Consider the following 19492-nt stretch of genomic DNA (forward strand, 5'->3'; position numbering starts at 1 on the left):
GGAAAAACCCAACTTGGTCATATATATTGCTGGATTCAGTCTGTTAATCTTTTGCTAATGACTTTTTGCATCTATGTTAATGAGGGAGATTAAACTGCAATTTTCTTTTCATCTGGGATCATTTTGATTCTGCCTGAAGAATTTAGTTACCTTTAGGTGATAAATCCTGTTTTTGATTGCCTGAAAATATCTTTATTTCACCTTCATTCTTGAAGACTATTTTCACTGGAAAAAATTCTATATTGGTAGTTATTTTCTTTCAGTATTCTAAAGATGATCTAGCTTTCACTGCTCTGTGCATAAGTCAGCTTTCAGTCTAATTACTATTCCTTTGAAGGCAAACTGTAATTTTTTTTCTGGCTACTCTTAATATTTTGTCTTTGCTTTGGTTTTATAGCAGTTTTAATTTAATGTGTACCTACTGTGGATTATATACCCCTACCTGGGGTGTACAGGGCTTTGTGCATCTGTAGATTCCATTAGTTTTGGAAAATTCATAGCTATTATCTCATCAAACATTGCTTCTGTCCATTCTTGCTCTCCTTACCTTCTAGGACTCCAATTATACAAATGGTAGACCTTTTTACCATATCCTCTATGTCTCATCTCTTTCTTGAATTTTCCATTGTTGTATCTTTACATATTTTCTTCTGACCTTTCTTCCAGTCCACTGTTCTCTCTTCAGGTCTAATAACTTGTTGTTAAACCTATCAACAGAATTCTTCATTTTCATCTGTATTTTTCAGTTACAGAATTGCTATTTGGTTCTATTTTTATAAATTTCAATTCTCTGCCAAATTTCTCAACTTTCTCTTTTACCTCCTTGAACATAATAAATATAATTCTTAACTGAAGTATAGGTGACTTACAATATAACTATTTTTAAGTCTGTATCTGGTAACTCCAAAATCTGATGCTCCTATGGATCCATTTTTACTGTCGTTTCTTTTGATTTTTGTTCATATTGTGTCTTTTCATGGATTTGGTCATTTTTGATACATGCCAGAAATTGTTCTTGCAAAACTGTTTGTCAAAATAATTTGAAGACTACAGTGACCCTTCGGAAAAGATTTGCCTTTGCTTCTTCCACATACCTGGGGGCACTAGCACCCTGGGGTTAACTTAATCCAATTTCATGAACTCAGATGTTTCTGAAGCTGAGCTGTAGTCTCTGCAATGGCCTGCTTCTAACTTACCCTTACTTCTAGAACATGGCCTTTCATGGTCCTAACCCAGAGAAAAGGGGGGTTAAAGCATCTCAGAGGAGAAAGGCACCCCAAATTGGACTCTCATCCTTGGACCTCTATCTTTATACTTCTGCCCTCACATGGATCATAGCCTAATTATTCATTATCTGACTAGCTGACTAGCTTTCCAGGATCTTCAAGCAGATGTTTATATTTTGACATTTATTTCCTAATTGTCCCCAGTGGGAGAAATAATCCCAATTACCTAGTCTAACATTACTCAAAACAGAAACCTGCATTGCCTCTACCCTTTTCAGTTTTAAGATACCTTAGTGAATAAAATGGAAACAAAATAGAATTTTTACAAGTCTGCCTTCTCTCTGTCACTGGCTAACAGTATCAGCCTCTGTAAGTAGTGGATCACAATGAAGACTTCGATAAGGTTGAATTTTTAGACAGAAATGAAAATTAGCACAAGAATAAAGGAAGTCAGTAGTGGATTTAAAGAGTAACATAATAAAATAAGCTGTAAGGATATACTGTACAACACGGGGAATATAGCAAATATTTTATAACTATAAACGGAGTATAACATTTTAAAATTGTGAATCACTATGTTGTACACCTGTAATTTATATATTATACATCAACTATACTTCAATTTTAAAAAGAATTGTATGGGGCTTCCCTGGTGGCGCAGTGGTTGAGGGTCCGCCTGCCGATGCAGGGGACACGGGTTCGTGCCCTGGTCTGGGAGGATCCCACATGCCGCGGAGCGGCTGGGCCCGTGAGCCACGGCCGCGGAGCCTGCGCGTCCGGAGCCTGTGCTCCGCAACGGGAGAGGCCACAGCAGTGAGAGGCCCCCGTACCGCAAAAAAAAAAAAAAAAAAAAAAAAAAAAAAAAAAAACCAGAAGAGGTCAGTTCCTGATGAGCAGAAAGGCAAAAAGAGATACATAGAATGGCTCCAACTTACAATATAAACACAGTGAAGAATCTCATGACATGCTTGTGTGTATTTTTTCTGAATAGGTAATATACGCACATTATTCAAAATTCAAAACGCATAAAAGTATACAGTGAAAACTTCCTCCCATCTCAGTCCCTACCTCCAATGTTACTAGGTTTTGTATAGTCTTCCAGAGATATTTTGCATTAAGAAAGTGTGTATGTGTGTATACAAAGAATATATATATACTTTTTCACACAAATAATGGACATACTAGACAAGGTAGCATACACGTTTGTTGTGGTTTTTTTTTTGTTTTTTTTTTTGCGGTACGCGGGCCTCTCACTGCTGTGGCCCCTCCCATTGCGGAGCACAGGCTCCGGACGCGCAGGCTCCGCGGCCATGGCTCACGGGCCCAGCCGCTCCGCAGCATGTGGGATCTTCCCGGACCGGGGCACGAACCCGTGTCCCCTGCATCGGCAGGCGGACTCTCAACCACTGCGCCACCAGGGAAGCCCTACACGTTGTTCTTTCTACTTAACATCTCAGAGACTTTTCCATAACTATATATAAAAAACTTCCTCATTCTTTTCCACAGCTGATTAATATTTCCATGGCTGGATATTCCATAATTTATTTAACCACTTCCCTATTGACATGTATGTCCTTTCTAATCTTTTACCATTACAAGCAATGCTATAATAACCTTGTGTCTGTGTCATTAAATAAGTGTGTGATCTATAGGATAAACTCCTGGAAAAAAATGGATCAATGAGGACATATATTGTAATTTTGAAAGATATTGACAAATTGCCCTCCATAGCATTTGTATCAATTTCCACACCCATCAGCAATACATGAAAGTTTTTGTTTCTGCACACCGTTACCAACATAGTGAGATACTGAACTATCCAGCGTAGTTACGATTTTCACTTCCCTTATTGTGAGTTAGGTTGAGCATCTTTCATATCTGAAGAGTCACTTCTCATAGCATCTTAACAACTTAACGTATGCGGGGAAAAAAGTGAAAAGAGATATTGCTTTTGATTTTTAAGGCTAAAGATATTCCCTAAACTATGTAAGAACTACTGGTAAAACAACTTGTAAGTGGATTCAGAGAGGCAGGAAGTAAGAAAAGGAGAAAGAAATATATGTTTATTTCCAGAAGTTTAAAGAGTGGAAGATGCAGTCCTGTTTTAAAGAGAGAGAAAACGGCTTCCCTGGTGGCACAGTGGTTGAGAGTCCTCCTGCCAATGCAGGGGATGCAGGTTTGGGCCCTGGTTCGGGAGGATCCCACATGCCGCAGAGCAAGTAGGCCCAAGCTTCACAGCTGCTGGGCCTGCGCTCTAGAGCCCGTGAGCCACAACTACTGAGCCTGCGAGCCTACAGCCCGTGCCCCGCAACAAGAGAAGCCACCGCAATGAGAAGCCTGCGCACCGCAACAAAGAGTAGCCCACGCTCGCCTGCCACAACTAGAGAAAGCCCGTGCGCAGCAACAAAGACCCAACGCAGCCAATAACTTAATTAATTAATTAATTAAAAAAAAACAACAACAGAAACCCAAAAACCACTGGGGCTCTTTGGCATAGACTTCCACTATTTTGCTCCACCTCATATAGTAACCACCAATTTTTAAATTTTAATTGAAATCAAAATAGCCACAGATAAGCAACATTTCCATCACTGCAGAAAGACTTATTGCACTGCTCTAAGTCCTACATAAGAATAATGAACAAGTTCACCTGACCTGTTTGCAGTCCTTGACGTCTACATGCATTGATAGCTCTCAGGGTCATGCAAGTTCTGCTCACTTCAAGGTCATAACAGACTTTGCCCTTTATTTTCCCCAAAGCTCCCTAAACTTAAAAAACAAACAAACAAACAAAAAAACGATGAAAGAAAGAAAAGCCCTGTTCTTAAGTGATGTAACATATGTCTCAGAGAGTTTCACTATATAAAGAGTGATCTCTCTCTCCTCTTGGGAACTGAAGGACCCAGGTGCCCCCAAATAAAAGACTATTAAAAACAATTACAGTTCATAAAACAACAAGAACACTATGACCAATGGAGAGCTTAGTTCAGATGAACATCAACATTTTTCTTACTTTATACGCAGCTGACAAACACGAAGACTCTCAAAAGGTATTCTTTGCCTAGAATACTTCTAAAAAACAAGTCATGGTTATTCTGGATAATTATAAATTCCTGCTTTGAAGGAACAAGACACATTGAAAAAAATCAAAACCCTTAATTCAATAACTGAATGACCAATCTCATTTCTTATTGCTGAGAGAATGACAGAAACCTCTTTTGTTGTTATTGTTTTTGGCCACGTGGCATGTGTGATCTTAGTTCCCCAACCAGGGATCGAACCTGCTCCCCTGGCAGTAGAAGCATGGAGTCTTCAACCACTGGACCACCAGGGAAGTCCCCCAAAACCTCTTTTGATTTCATTCTTAGGCCTCTATTGCTTACTCATTGGATCATTTTCCAGAGGAAGGTGGCAGAAAGATCCAATCAAACAAACTGCTAGTTCCAAGCAGTGTTTTGAGTTTACTCCCAAGCCTATACAACTCTGAGTTAAGCCAAATGCATGCTTTGCACACCGCTTTGGAAACCCAGCTGAACTCTAACTCAAGGTTTCTCAACAGCTGCACTACTGACATCTGGGTCAGATAATTCTTCATTGTGGGGGCAGTTCTGTGCACTGGAGGATGTTTAGCAGGTTCGCTGGCCTCTACCCACAAGATGTCAGTAACAGTGCTCCCCCTCCTCCCCAATCCAAGTTGTCACAATCAAAATGTCCCCTGGGAGAGGCAAAATCGCTGCTGGTTGAGAACAACTGCTTTCACCTAAAGAGCATTCTCTTTTTTTTTTTTTTTGCAGTACGCGGGCCTCTCACTGTTGTGGCCTCTCCCGCCGCGGAGCACAGGCTCCAGACGCGCAGGCCCAGCGGCCATGGCTCACGGGCCCAGCCGCTCCGCGGCACATGGGATCCTCCCGGACCGGGGCACGAACCCATGTCCTCTGCACCAGCAGGCGGACTCTCAACCACTGCGCCACCAGGGAAGCCCTAAAGAGAATTATTGATATATCAACCCTAATTCCTCATATTCATTTGATGCTCCTTCAAATCTGTGTTGAGACTTTGTCTCACAATCCAGCAAATATTTACAGAACCTCTAGGACACATCAAAGACTCTAGGAGAGAAACAGACAAGATAGATTCTGTCCCTACCCTTAAGCTGGTTTCTTGGGGGTACGTACATAAAGAATTGTAATAGGTACTTCCCTGGTGGTCCAGTGGTTAGGACTCTGTGCTTCCACTGCAGGGGGCAAGGGTTCAATCCCTGGTCAGGGAACTAAGATCCCACATGCCGCACAGCGTGGCAAGAATTGCAATAAAAGACACCCAATTATATAAAGTTTTGAATTGTCGATTTTTCTTCCTGGGTACTCTCATCTTACCAAACTAAAAACCCCTAGACAGCAAAGACCATAACCTGCCCTAGAATACCAATACTTGATTAATGGCCAATAAAAATTAAAAAATAAACTATTCTGAACTTCATCATAACAAGGTGACAATTTCAGACAGACAGTAAAAACTCCACACCTAACTTGAGCAAATAAGTTAACTTCTCTCAGCTGTAGTTTGTTCTGTAAAATGGGGAGGAAATGACTGTTGACAAGATTAAGTCAGATAATATAAGGAAATCTTTTTCCACATTCTGGCACAGAGTAAGCATTCAATTAATGTAAGCTATCATTTCTAATATTTTATTAGCTATTTTATTAGCAACAAATCTTACCTCAAGGGGAAGAGCTTGCTCTGAGCTACAATAACAAACCCCTACATGACATAAAAGAAATCAACACTCACCCTGCTTTCTGAGGGCAAGAGGAAGAAAGTAATCATAAGTATTTCCATCAACATCCTGGGAGGAAAATGTGAATGCAGGAACCAATTACAAGGTTTGGGGGGTGGGGGAAGACACACTCAGAGACAAACCCACTATCTTCCAGTACATTCCTGGACTATTCTTAAGACCTTTCTGTTTAAAATGCTTGGGTATATTTGCCACAAGGATCTAAAGAGGAAGTAAAAAAAAAAAATCCTTAATTTATAAATATCAACACATGCAAGGGACAGATGTTTATGAGACTTTCTAAGTGTTCATTTGCTTAATCGTTCAGAAAGTATGCTTAAAATTTCTATTGCTATAATGTTAAATACATGCCAGCAATTCTGAATTTACTACAAAGCATAAGAGTTCATAAGAAGGAAAAAAGACAACAATTGTTAGATATTTTAAAGTAAGAGAATATAAAGTCACATGAAAAAGCTGGGTGATTCAAAGCTGTGTGTGTGTGTGTGTGTGTGTGTTTGACCCAAGCAGCATTAGGAAATGGGAGATATTTAGAAGTAAAAGATGGGGAAAGTCACCATACCCGGAGATACACATCCAGGAACACCTCCTCTGACAGCACGTGGAGTTTCGGTGAGCAAAAACAGACCTTATATCTCATAATGGATAACACCAGTTTACTGTGTACCGTGGCTTAGGTACCAAGTGCCTCATACATAGTGGTCCATGCAATCCTATAGTGCCCACATTTTATAGATGAGGAAACAAACACAGATTAGTGACTTGCCCAAGTAAATTAAAGATTCACACTCCAACCCAGGCATCATGGCACCACCTCTACCGCTATACTTCATGGTGTCTATTTTAATTTCAGAACTGGAAAGTTAATTTTTACTTGCTACTTAGTGAGACCAGTACTCTCCCCCTACCTACCCTTCCGTATTTCAAATGAGCATCTTTTTAGTTGCATCCCGTGTGGTGATGATAAGGAGGCTTGGAAGGTAAAAGTGTAATCGCTGGACACTTTCGCCTTCGGACACTGACAATGAAGTAATCCACACGGAGGAACTAGCGCGGGTGGAAGTAAGACAGTCTCCGGAACAAGAGGAGGGTCCCGGAGAATGAGGGAGGTCGCCAAAGTCCCTATTTCAGCCCCGATGTCCTGCCTTGGCTCTGGCCGCTAGGTTCATTCAAAAGACCCCAGAGCCCACCTATTTCCAACTGCGCTTTTCATCTCGCCCACTCTGAGAGGCGGAGAGGATGGATGCGAGGTGAGGCGCGGGGGCCTATATGCAGGGAGGCTAGAGCAAACGGGATTCTGGACAGATGAAGGCGAGGCTGCCTATTCGGATGGGGGCAGAGAGGCGCGTGGAAAGGCTGGGACCTGGGACAGAGGTGAGGATCGGGGTGGGGAGCCAGAAGCAGGGGCAGCGAGGCCGGTGGGGTCGGGGTCGGCAGCCAAGGAGTGATGGGCAGGCGTGCTGAAGCTGAAGAGGTGCCAGGGTCAGAGATGCCCTGTCACTACCATCCGGGCTGCTCTGAGAAAGGAAGCGGGGCAGGAACCAAGGCATTTCGAAACAGGAGTAGAAAATAATCTCGAGCGAAGACCAGGCCCGAAGGATGGCGGGGGCGGGAGTCGCGGCCCGGGGGAGCCGGGCCCGGGCAGGAGCGAAGGCAGGGGCTCCGCGCGCGAAGGGGCTGCCCAGGCCGGTCCGCTCCTACGGGCAGCGCGGGGCAGAGCGCGGCCGAGCCTCGCACCGAGGTGCGGGGTCCCGAGGCCGGCGGCACCCACCCGCCGGCGCCCGGCCTTGCGTACCTGAGGCGGCCTCCTGGCTCCCCTCCACTCCCCGGCCGTCCCCGACGCCGCGCGCCGGCCCTCGGCGGGCTGCGGGGCTCCAGACGCCCGGCCCCTCAGCCGCCCGCCTGTCCGACATCTGCAGCCCGCGTCCGCAGCGCCTCCGCAGCCTGCCGCAAGTGCCTCCGGAAAGAGCCGAAGGCCCAGCGCGCCGGGAAGAGCCGAGCGGAGCCCGCGGGCCGGAAGGGGCAGCGCGTCGGCCCCCGAGCAGTCGCGAGAGCTCTGGCTAGCGGAGGCCTGCGACGCGGGCTCGGGGAGGGTTACTGCGTGCTTATGATCGCAGGTTTTTAAAGTCAGTGCTTGAAAGAAGAAACGAAACCTGGGGAAGATTCAGTGAGACCCGGCCGGAAGTCGTGGTATCCATAGACACGCTATCGGAAATTGGGGTTGCTAGGAGCCCTGGGCGCGTCGGCTAGTCTGCGTCACGGCTGAAGTCCCAGAAGATTACGATTCCGGCCCTGGTGAAGATGAAGACCTGCCGCCTGAGAGACCAAAACTTCAGTCTCTTAAGGTGACTGAAGATGTCGAACCAGGCAGCATGGCAGAGGCAGGGCCGGAGCTGCCTGTAGAGACTGACCAAGAGCCACAACCAGAGACGGAAGAAGAGGGCTTCAAAGAGGAGACACCGGCGAGTGCTAAGAATATACACCTACGCCTGAAACCCACCTGGACGTCCGAGGAAGAGGCTCCCCACAAGTCCAAGACAGACCTTTCTAGCGAGATTGAGCTAGGGATTCCCAAAGAGGTAAAGTCGGAGACATCCAGACAGATAGAAGTAGAGCTTTTCAAGGACTTGGAGGTCCCTGTGGACGAAAAGCGTGGGGAGCCAGAGGAGGAAGCCAAACCAGATGTCGCAGAGGATATACTCATAGAGGCAGCTAAGGAAACAGATCTAGAGCTATGAAAGGAAACCGAGTCTGAGGTTCCAGGGGCCACAGTCAGTGAGACAAGATTAGAGTTACTAGAGGGGACCAAACCAGAGGTTTGGGAGGAGTCACTTAGAGAGCAATATGGCAAGACGGGTCTGGAACCTACAGAGCAGACCAAACCGGAATTTCCAAGTGAGAAACCAAGAAGATTAATTGAAGAGGCAGATCTGCAGCCACCAAAGATGACCACACCAGAGATTCCAGAGGAGACACAAAGTAAGTCACCTGAAGAGAAAAGAACAGAGCCACCTGAGCAGGCCATACCAGAGTTTCCAGAAGAGAAGCCAAGTATGTCTACTGAGGAAACACAAAGAAAGTCAACTGAAGAGAAAATTCCAGAGCCACTAGAAGAGATCGAATCAGAGTTTTCTGAGGAAAAATCAAGAAAACCAATTGAGGAAACAGTTCTAGAGCCATCAGGAAAGACCAAACCAGAAGTTCAAGAGGAAACACAAAGAAAGTCAACTGCAGAGAAAGTTCTAGAGCCACCAGAGGACACCAAACCCCCAGATCAAAAAGATAAGCAGAAAAAATCAACTGAGGAGACAGGTCTAGCACCATCACAGAAGTCCAGATCAGAGGAGACACTAAGAGAGTCAACTGAGGAGAAAGTTCCAGAGCCACCAGAACAGACTAAACCAGAGTTTCCAAAGAAAGAACCGAGAAAGTCAACTGAAGAAACAGGTCAGGTACCACCACAGAAGATCCTACCAGAGGTGCAAGAGAAGACACAAACAGAGCCAACTAAGAAGATAGATTCAGAGTTACCATATAAAGCCAAACCACTACTTAGAAGAGAGACATGTGTAGAATTTGCCAAGGAAGATAGGCCAGAACCAATCAGACTTAAGCGTTCTATAGACAGGGATGAGCCAGAGTACTCTGACTATCAAACAAGAAAGTTGTTAGTAAAAGAAACTAAAGACGTTTCAAAAGACTCTGTGTTAGAGTCTCTTCCAATAAGTGAAGTAGACTCGGTGAATACAGATTATGAGTTTTCTAAAGAACTCCAAAATCTGTTTCAGCTTTCTGATACCAATTATGAATTCTACTCATATTTCTCTGAGTCTCAGAGGGATTTAAAAGAGTCCTCTAATGAAAAGAAAGATCTGTCCCCAGAGTCAATGACACTGGTACCTAAAGATAAAGAAACCCAGCCCCAAAAATGTACAGACCTACAATTTGAGTATCTTGAATGGAGCCCAGAGAAAGTTGCAGAGTGGATTTGCCAGCTAGGCTTCCCTCAGTACAAGGTATACAAAAATAACATTTTTTGAAATCGTATACTCTCATTCCTCTACCTCTTATTCCTCTATCCTTACCTGAGCTTTTGCATCTTCACTAGAAGGAGTGTAGAAGAGGCATGGACTGTGGTAGAGGTAACTTGGATTTTAATTTTGGCCTTTCCACTGATACATATTTGTATATTGGGAGAGGAAGGAAAGGTCACGTTTGTTTTTCCTATTCATCACAGTGATTATACTTCTCTGCAATCCTTGAATAAAGACTAAGAAATTTATGTAGGTTTCTTTTCATAGAAATCTGTATTTCTAAAAAGATTTCATCCAAGGTAGACTTTTTGGTACTTTGTTAGGTTGTTTTAGTAGCAATTCCCTTAATTAAGCAGCAGTATGAAATTTAATCAAGAGTTTAGATGGAAAATATGTGGGATTATTAAATTAAAATTTTTTCTCAGTACAGGGCTAGAGACAAACATGATTTATTTATTCCTCCTCCCCTCCCTCCCTCTTTCCTTCCTTCCCACCTCCTATTCTCTTTCTTGCTTTTTTTCTTCCTGTATTTGCCACACATCTTTTGAGTGACGTTCTCATTGTACTGACAGGAGTGTTTTACCACAAACTTCATCAGTGGCCGAAAACTCATCCACGTAAACTGCTCAAACCTCCCTCAGATGGGTATAACGGATTTCGAGGACACGAAGGTGAGTTGTGTTTGGTTTCCCACTAGAGCACTGAAACAGTGTTACCATCTCAAACCATCCTCCTTTTATTCCAACCTCGCCTCCAATTTCTCCCAGCGGTGTTATCATACTCCTAGTTTCCCAGACTCAGAGTGGTTGCTTCCTTTCTTTCCTTTGATCCCCACAAAGATCCCAGGAACTGTCAGTTCCTCCTATAGCATCTGGTTTTCTCCATTCCCACTTGTTCAGACCTTTATCAGACCTTTACTAGAATGTACTTAGAATGTTCCAGTAGCCTGCTTTTAGCCTCTGTCTATAGGCCCTTTGGATTCAAGGACCCTGCTTTTAGACTCTCACCTTCAAACTATTTATACAGTGTACTACTCAAAGCTTCTTTGGATCCCCTCTATTTACAAGGTAGTCTCAACTCCTCAGCTTAGGATTCAGGGCCCTCCACAAGTTTTCTCCCACCACCGTTCTCTCGCCTGGTACGCTTTTATGTGAATCTTCTGCTTCAGCCTCACAGGTCCAGCTCACACCCTCACAAACCTGTCTTGTGCATTCTTCCCTCTACATCTTTGCTCAGTTCCCCCCCTTCCCCGCAAGACTAATATGAATCTTAACCATCCCTCAGGACCCAACTCAATTCTCATCTCCCCATGAAGTCTTTCCTGATCTTCCCAGCCCACAGTAACCTCTCCTCCAAAGCTCTCATACATTTTATGTCTCTAACACCTACAGAAATGACTCACCTTTCCCTTTGTTCTTCCTACAAAATACTAAGATGACCAGAGAATGTATAGGTGAGACTGGTGAGGGGTGCAGGAAGAAAGAAACACTAATTTTTTTCTTTTCTTTTTTCATGGAAAAACATTTTAAATATAGCAGTGTGTACATGTCAATCCCAAACTCCCAATCTACCCCTCCCCTCCCCGCTGGTAACCATAAGTTCGTTCTCTAAGTCTGTGAGTCTGTTTCTGTTTTGTAAATAAGTTCATTGTATCGTTTTTTTTAGATTCCACATATAAGCGATATCATATGACATTTGTCTTTGTCTGACTTACTTCACTTAGTATGATAATCTCCAGTTCCATCCATGTTGCTACAAATGGCATTATTTCATTCTTTTTAATGGCTGAGTAATATTCTATTATATGTACCACATCTTTATCTGTTCAGCTGTTGATGGACATTTAGGTTGTCTCCATGTCTTGGCTATTGTAAACAGTGCTGCAATGAACACTGGGGTGCATGTATCCTTTTAAGCCATGTTTTTCTCTGGATATATGCCCAAGAGTGGGATTGCTGAATCATATAGTACCTCTACTTTTAGTTTTTTTTTTTTCTTTTGGGGTACACGGGCCTCTCACTGTTGTGGCCTCTTCCATTGCGGAGAACAGGCTCCGGACGTGCAGGCTCAGCGGCCATGGCTCACGGGCCCAGCCGCTCCATGGCATGTGGGATCTTCCCAGACTGGGGCATGATCCCGTGTCCCCTGCATCGGCAGGTGGACTCTCAACCACTGCGCCACCAGGGAAGCCCTACTTCTAGTTTTTTAAGGAACCACCACACTCTTCTCCATAGTGGCTGTATCAATTTACATTCCCACCAACAGTGTAGGAGGGTTCCCTTTTCTCCACACCCTCGCCAGCATTTATCGTTTGCAGATTTTTTGAAGATGGCCATTCTGGCGGGTGTGGGGTGATACCTCATTGCAGTTTTGATTTGCATTTCTCTAATGATTAGTGATGTTGAGCATCCTTTCATGTGTTTGTTGGCAATCTGTATATCTTCTTTGGAGAAATGTCTCTTTAGGTCTTCTGCTCATTTTTTGATTGGGTTGTTTGTTTTTTTGATATTGAGCTACATGAGCTGTTTGTAAATTTTGGAGACTAATCCTTTGTCAGTCGCATCATTTGCAACTATTTTCTCTCATTCTGTGGGTTGTCTTTTCATTTTGTTTATGGTTTCTTTTGAGTTTAATTAGGTCCCATTTGTTTTCTATTACTCCGGGATATGGATCGAAAAAGATATTGTTGCGATTTATGTCAAAGCGTGTTCTGCCTATGTTTTCCTCTGTTTTATAATAACCAGTCTTACATTTAGGTCTTTAATCCATTTTGACTTTATTTTTGTGTATGGTGTTAAAGAATATTCTGATTTCATTTTTCTAACGTGTAGCTGTCCAGTTTTCCAGCACCATTTATTGAAGAGACTATCTTTCCTCCATTTCATATTCTTGCCTCCTTTGTTGTAGATTAATTGGCCATAGGTGCATGGGTTTATTTCTGGGCTTTCTATCCTGTTCCATTGATCTGTATTTCTGTTTTTGTGCCAGTACCATACTGTTTTGATGACTGTAGAGTCTGAAGTCAGGGAGTCTGATTCCTCCAGCTCTGGTTTTCTTTCTCAAGATTGCATTGCCTATTCGGGGTCTTTAGTGTCTCCATACAAAGTTTAAGATTTTTTGTTCTAGTTCTGTGAAAGAGAAACACTGATTCTTCTCACCTGGCCAAGGGAGCACTGGAAACCACTATCCTGTCTTTCCCATTTATAGTGATGCACTAGCTTGGTAAAAAGGGGAGAGAAAGTCAATCTTATTTATTCTAGGGACAAGCTAGACAAGATAGCACTTGCTTCAGCTTTCTGTCTTAGAAAATAATTCACAAAATATTTTAAACTATTCACTCCATCAAGTGAACAAAATAACTCTGTGATAAATATTTGGAGAAGAATATAGATGAATTGCTTATTCCTTTCATATGCATGATTTTATGTTAAAAGTAGAGCCTTATAAGCTTAATAATATCTCAGGAATTTTATTACACCTGCCTTATTGCAAGCTATTTAAATAGCACAAATTCAAAACAACATGTCAGCAATCGTCACTAAACAAAAATATGTATTTTTTAAAATTTTCAAATGATTTTAGTTTTACAGAACAGTTGCAGATAGTACAGAGAGTTCCCATATACTCTTTTTTAAAAAAATATTTATTTATTTTTTGGCTGCATCAGTCTCAGTTGCAGCACGTGGGATCTTTCATTGTGGCACGCGGGTTCTGTAGTTGCAGCACTTGGGCTCTCTAGTTGGGGCGCATGGGCTTAGTTGCCCTGTGGCATGTGGGATCTTAGTTCACTGACCAGGGATTGAACTGGTGTCCCCTGCATTGCAAGACCAATTCTTAACCACTGGACCACCAGGGAAGTCCCCCATATACTCTTAACCCAGCTTACCCTATTGTTAACATCTTATGTAACCATTTATATATTTATCAAAACTAAGAAATTAACACCAGCACAGTACTATTAAACAAACTACAGACTTTATTCAGATTTCTGCAATTTTTCCACTGATGTCCTTTTTTCGTTCCAGGATCCAGTTGGGGATACTATCTTGTATTTAGCTGTCATGTTTCCTTGGTCTCCTCCAATATATGACAATTTATTGATCTTTATCTTTCACGACCTTGACACTTTGAAGAATAGTGATCAGGTACTGTGTAGATTTCCCTCAGTTTGAGTTTGTCTCATGTTTCCCATGAGATTATGCTTTGTGGGGAGACTATCACAGAGATGATGAGCCCTTCTCATCTAATCATATCAGGGAGTACATGGTATTAATGTGATTTATTACTGGAGATGTTAACTTTGATCATTTGGTCAAGGTGGTGCCTGCAGGTTTCTTCACTACAAAGTTACTGCGTTTCCCTTTTCATATTCTGTTCATTAGAAGTGGGTTACTGAGTCCAACCCATACTCAAAGAGAGGGGAATTAAGCTCCACCTCCTGGAGGGAAGAGTATCAAAGAGTTTATGGACATAGAGTAAATACCACAGTAATAGATATACTGGGGGAGGTAGTTTGAGGCTATGCAAATTACCTGTTTCTTCTTAAAGTTTTGCCCACTAATTTTAGTATTCATCAGTGTATCTTGCCTGCATCAGTTATTACTATGTTGTTCTAATGATGATTTTCTGTTTCCTCATTCCTTCCATGTTTAATTGGAACTCTGCTTAAGGAACTCTTCTGTTTAATTGTCCCTTCTTCCCTATTTGGGAACTCTTTCAGTTTGTCTCCTGTGTCCTTTTGACATGTTCTCGTTATTTTATTTTTTTTAGCATTTTCTGGCACTACACTTTACTTCAGACTCATTTTCTATTTTCCTTGCTACAGCCCTAGAAGCAGGCATGTCTCCAAGGAGCCCTGGTTGCTTTTATTAGAGAATGGCATTTAGAAACCAAGATGTGGTCACTAGTTGTGCTTGTTGCTACTGAGGTGTTACTGCTTCTAGGCACTCTCAGCAGAAGGATGTAGGAAATATATGTATATATACTAACCCATGTATACACAAATATTTATCTTATTTCTGTAAGCATGTGTTCGTACTGATATCCCTGACTCTAGTCCATCACCACAGGGTTCATACTAGCTTTCATCCTTCCTACTCCCTACCCCACTTTGCTTCTTTATAACTTCTTTCTCTGACAGTGAGAAACCTGGCTCTGCTTATTTATAAATATGTATCCCTATGAGAAACAAATTTACCAAAAGAGTACAGTATTTGTGTATGGTTCTTTTTGTCATTAGCCTTACACTAACTAGACAATGCACTGTTTTTCAAAGTTAAAGTTATTTAGGTCATCTCCTTTCTTCCCAGCCCACATCAGTGAGATTATGTCTTAATTTGCAATAAAGTTAGATTCATCTGCCCAGAGTTTATATTCCATCATGGGTTCCCACAACATCCTGGCTTTTAAAATTTTTACCTGCAGTAAAGTCACTCTTTTTAGTATACAGTTCTGTGGGTTTTGACAAATGCACAGGGTCATGTATCCACCACCACAGAACTGTATAGAATGATTCTATCACCGTAAAACTTCCCGTGTCCCCACTGTAGTCAGCCTATCCCGCCACCTAATCCCTGGCAACCATTAATCTGTTTTTTGTCCCTGTAGTTTTACCTTTTCCAGAATGTCACACGAATGAAATCAAATAATATGTAGGCCTTGAGTCTTGCTTCTTTCCCTTAGAAAAATGCATTTAAGATTAATCCACACTGTTACATGAATCAACAAGCAGATCTTAAGGACATGATACATCTGCTTTAATAATGGTATTTTACCTATCTAAAATGTACTCCTAATGGGCAGTTTTGCATCAGGTTAAGAATTGTCTGTGGTGTGAATTTTCCAGCCTTGTAACTATGGCCAGTAGTTTTAAACAAACAAAAATCCGTTCCACATACTCCTTTGACTGTGTTCTAGCAACAATTTCACGGACTACATTCTCACCCAGAGGCAGAATATGAATTCAAATAGCAGTGTTATAACAGACCTGCAATTAAAACTAGACTTTGAAAATGCAATGACAGTTTAGGATATCAAGTGGCATGGTACTCAATGAATACAAAGTATGTTTTAGAGACACTGAAATTGTGGCAAAAGATATTTTAAAAGAATATACAAGTATAAGCACTAATAAAATAACTGGAACTTTAATGTCTGCTTTTTAGTGTTTGAGATTTCTTTCCAGGCAAATAAATTGAATAACTGAGTAATAATTTTTTTCTTAGTTAACTGAGCCCCTTATAAAGTTATTTATTAACCTTCCTAGAGAAAGTCATGGCTTCTAATCTGAACATATTATCTGCTCATATCGTTGGTCAAATTGCTCAGCCAAAAAAAAGAAATGAACCCATCTATGGCTATCTAATGCAAGGGCCTAGAAACATCTTTAAGTGGCACTTTTAAAAAGATAAATAATGTGATGTTTCTCTTAAGAACTGTGTTTTGATAATGCCAGGGTAGGAAGACTTTCAATGTGTTATTTCGTTATTATTTCCGCATAGAATTAGCTTAAGGGGTTAGCATTCAAGAGGTCTAGGAGACTAAGTAAAACTTACTTGATTTAGTTGTATTTTCAGGTTAATCCCATTAAAAAATTATCCTTGCATTACAGGTAATTTCTCAGCATACCCGGGAGCTACTGGGAATTGAAGAGCCATTATTCACACGCTCCATCAGCCTTCCCTACAGGGACAATATTGGCTTATTTTTAGAGCAAAAATGTCATAGTGGAGTTAAATCTGATTCCTTGACCTTGTCTGAATTTGTGCAAGCAATGGGATTACAGGATTATGCTCCAGAAATAACCACCCCTGAAGAGGATGCAGCATTATATTCCATTGAACCATAGGGCAAGCCGTTTCACTTAGCTTGAAAATCTAATTAAATTATGTGGGGGAAGAAGTGTGGTATTTCTGCATTTTCTTTTTCTCTTCATTCAGGATCAGAGTTAGAACTGCTGGCTCCATTCCTAGTTCTGCCACTGACTCACAGCACCTTCCCTTTATTTGTGTGTCAATTTAGTCCCTTGTTGAAACAAAGATAGCAATATTTCTCTTTCTGGGTAATTGTAAGAATTCCTGATAAATTCTAGTACTTCATCTGGTAGTAGGAACATGATGGAGAGACAGACTAAAAGTAAAATCACCTGCCAACCCAGATAATCCTCTTCATAAGTGCAGACAAGGAGACAGTTTTATTATTGAATCAGCATAAAATCAGACTGTGATGCACATTACAGGCAGGCCACTAAAGAGATTGCCAAGACAAGGAAATCTCACCCTTCTATATAGCCAGACAGATATAATCCATTATTTACATGTTAACTGTCTGTATCCAAAGGAAAAATAAAAGTTCTCATATCTTTTTGACAAACTGAAAGTTACTACCTGGAGCCAAGCACTTAGGCTAAACCCCCAGAGTCAGGGAGACAAAGTGCCATCCTTCTAAATGCTCACATTTCAAAGTGGTGGCTCCAAGGGCCCCCTCCCCCAAAAGACAGTCCTGGGATGTAAAACTGGCAGAAAGTTTATTCACCTTTTTAGAAGATTAGCATACAAGAAACAAAATTGAGTTATTTGTAGTGAGGTGGATGGACCTAGAGTCTGTCATACAGAGTGAAGTAAGTCAGAAAGAAAAACAAATACCGTATGCTAACACATATATATGGAATCTAAGGGGGAAAAAAAAGGTCATGAAGAACCTAGGGGTAAGACGGGAATAAAGACACAGACCTACTAGAGCATGGACTTGAGGATATGGGGAGGGGGAAGCATAAGCTGTGACAAAGTGAGAGAGTGGCATGGACATATATACACTACCAAACGTAAAATAGATAGCTAGTGGGAAGCAGCCGCATAGCACAGGGAGATGAGCTCGGTGGTTTGTGACCACCTAGAGGGGTGGGATAGGGAGGGTGGGAGGGAGGGAGATGCAAGAGGGAAGAGATATGGGAACATATGTATAACTGATTCACTTTGATATAAAGCAGAAACTAACACACCATTGTAAAGCAATTATACTCCAATAAAGATGTTAAAAAAATAAAAAAAATATAAGAAAATGTGTTATGAAAAAGGAGGGGGGATGTTCTCATTCCTTTTTGGCATCAGAGAACAAAATTTTAAAAATATTTTTTTAGATTTGTATTTACCTGTTAAAACAACATGGCTTATAGAAGTATATCATTGACCATGGACTAGGGTCTGGGGTTTGTTTACAAGGCGTTTTATGTGGTAACTCCAGACTTTTATAAAATGTAATGCAGACCAGAGTCTACCTGTGACTGGACTGTTCAAAAGAAATTAAAAATACTTCTTGTTGCTTGAATGACTCCGATTCCACTCTAGTTTTATAGACTAACTTCTCTTTCTCTTCCCAGCCACACTTCTTAATCCTAAGAACCACTGTAGGGCTACCATAATCCAGAAGGGCAATGATGTACCCTATCCAGTTCCTTACATCTGAATGAATACTCAGAGGAATCCATTTCTTTTCCTACTGAGAGAAAGAACAGTGCCTCAAATCAGCATTCATCTCACGTGTTAATGTTTGATGATGAACCTAATTTTTTCCCAAGTGGACTAGCAAAATTTTATCTTATACCATTTAACACCATACCATTGAGTCTGCTTGGCTCACAAGCATGCAAAAAAGTAAAATGTAAATGATTAACCTAAGACCATGGTGGTTTACATGTAGAGTGAATGATTTTGTTCCAAAGCACTTTAGCATTTGGCAAACAATAGTTCTGTTCAGTGACAGAGCATAGTCAGCGCCATGCTTTCTCAACTTTATGGTTACTGCTTTGTTTTCTACTCTATTATAGTTGACATAAAGTAATTGCAAAACATAAAGGAAATAAATTTGAACTGTAGGAATAAAATCTATATTTTGCAGAATTATTTTTAGCCATTTAATATAAATGCCGGCTTTTTTTTGGGGGGGGTGCTGTGTTGGGTCTTCGTTGCTGCACATGGGCTTTCTCTTGTTGCAGCGAGTGGAGGCTACTCTTCCTTGCAGTACGTGGGCTTCTCATTGTGGTAGCTTCTCTTCTTGCAGAGCATGGGCTCTAGGCATGCAGGCTTCAGTAGTTGCAGCACACGGGCTCAATAGTTATGGCACGCAGGCTCTAGGGCACGTGGGCTCCAGTAGTTGCGGCATGTGGGCCCAGGGCACGCAGGCTCCAGGGCATGCAGTCTCCAGTAGTTGTAATGCCAGCTATTTTTTAAAATGGTCTTATGGTTTAAAATAGTTTAAAGGGGAACAGCTTTAAATAAGATAGTACCAGAACAGTCATATTTAGCTGAAATAAGCCTAAAATGAGTCATAATTCAATTAAGATTGTTTACCACACATTTTATTTTTCTACTCAAAGTGTGGGACAATCAAGGTGTATCATTTGTCACCTACATACTGCTACAGGGAAAGAATGTAAC

At 41.7% G+C, this 19492-nt stretch overlaps 2 protein-coding genes across 5 annotated transcripts in view; one reads left to right on the plus strand and one right to left on the minus strand.

Annotated features, from left to right (window-relative positions):
* The window catches only part of TMED8 (transmembrane p24 trafficking protein family member 8), a 31198-nt gene extending 23242 nt beyond the window's left edge, over positions 1-7956 (minus strand). For 3 of the 4 annotated variants that reach the window (XR_014293680.1, XR_014293681.1, XM_082616997.1), the window contains exon 1: positions 7820-7956. Coding sequence is in view for 2 of the 4 variants with exons in the window: in XM_082616997.1 (XP_082473123.1) it covers positions 7820-7937 (118 nt within the window). In the remaining 2 variants the exon portion in view is untranslated. Of the gene's footprint in view, positions 1-6936; positions 7032-7819 lie in introns of those variants that run through there. The other variant, XM_082616998.1, reaches the window with a different exon arrangement.
* A 436-nt stretch (positions 7957-8392) lies between these two features.
* SAMD15 (sterile alpha motif domain containing 15) lies at positions 8393-16905 on the plus strand (the record flags this gene model as incomplete). The annotated part of the gene is given in 5 exon segments (XM_082618792.1): positions 8393-8759; positions 8763-10040; positions 10631-10729; positions 14084-14203; positions 16669-16905. Coding segments are annotated over 5 exon segments (2097 nt in total). The 5' UTR covers positions 8393-8396.
* Between the last annotated feature and the right edge of the window lie 2587 nt (positions 16906-19492).

This window comes from Mesoplodon mirus, assembly GCF_964341445.2.
Source record: "Mesoplodon mirus genome assembly, chromosome: 4".
NCBI classification, from domain to species: domain Eukaryota; kingdom Metazoa; phylum Chordata; class Mammalia; order Artiodactyla; family Ziphiidae; genus Mesoplodon; species Mesoplodon mirus.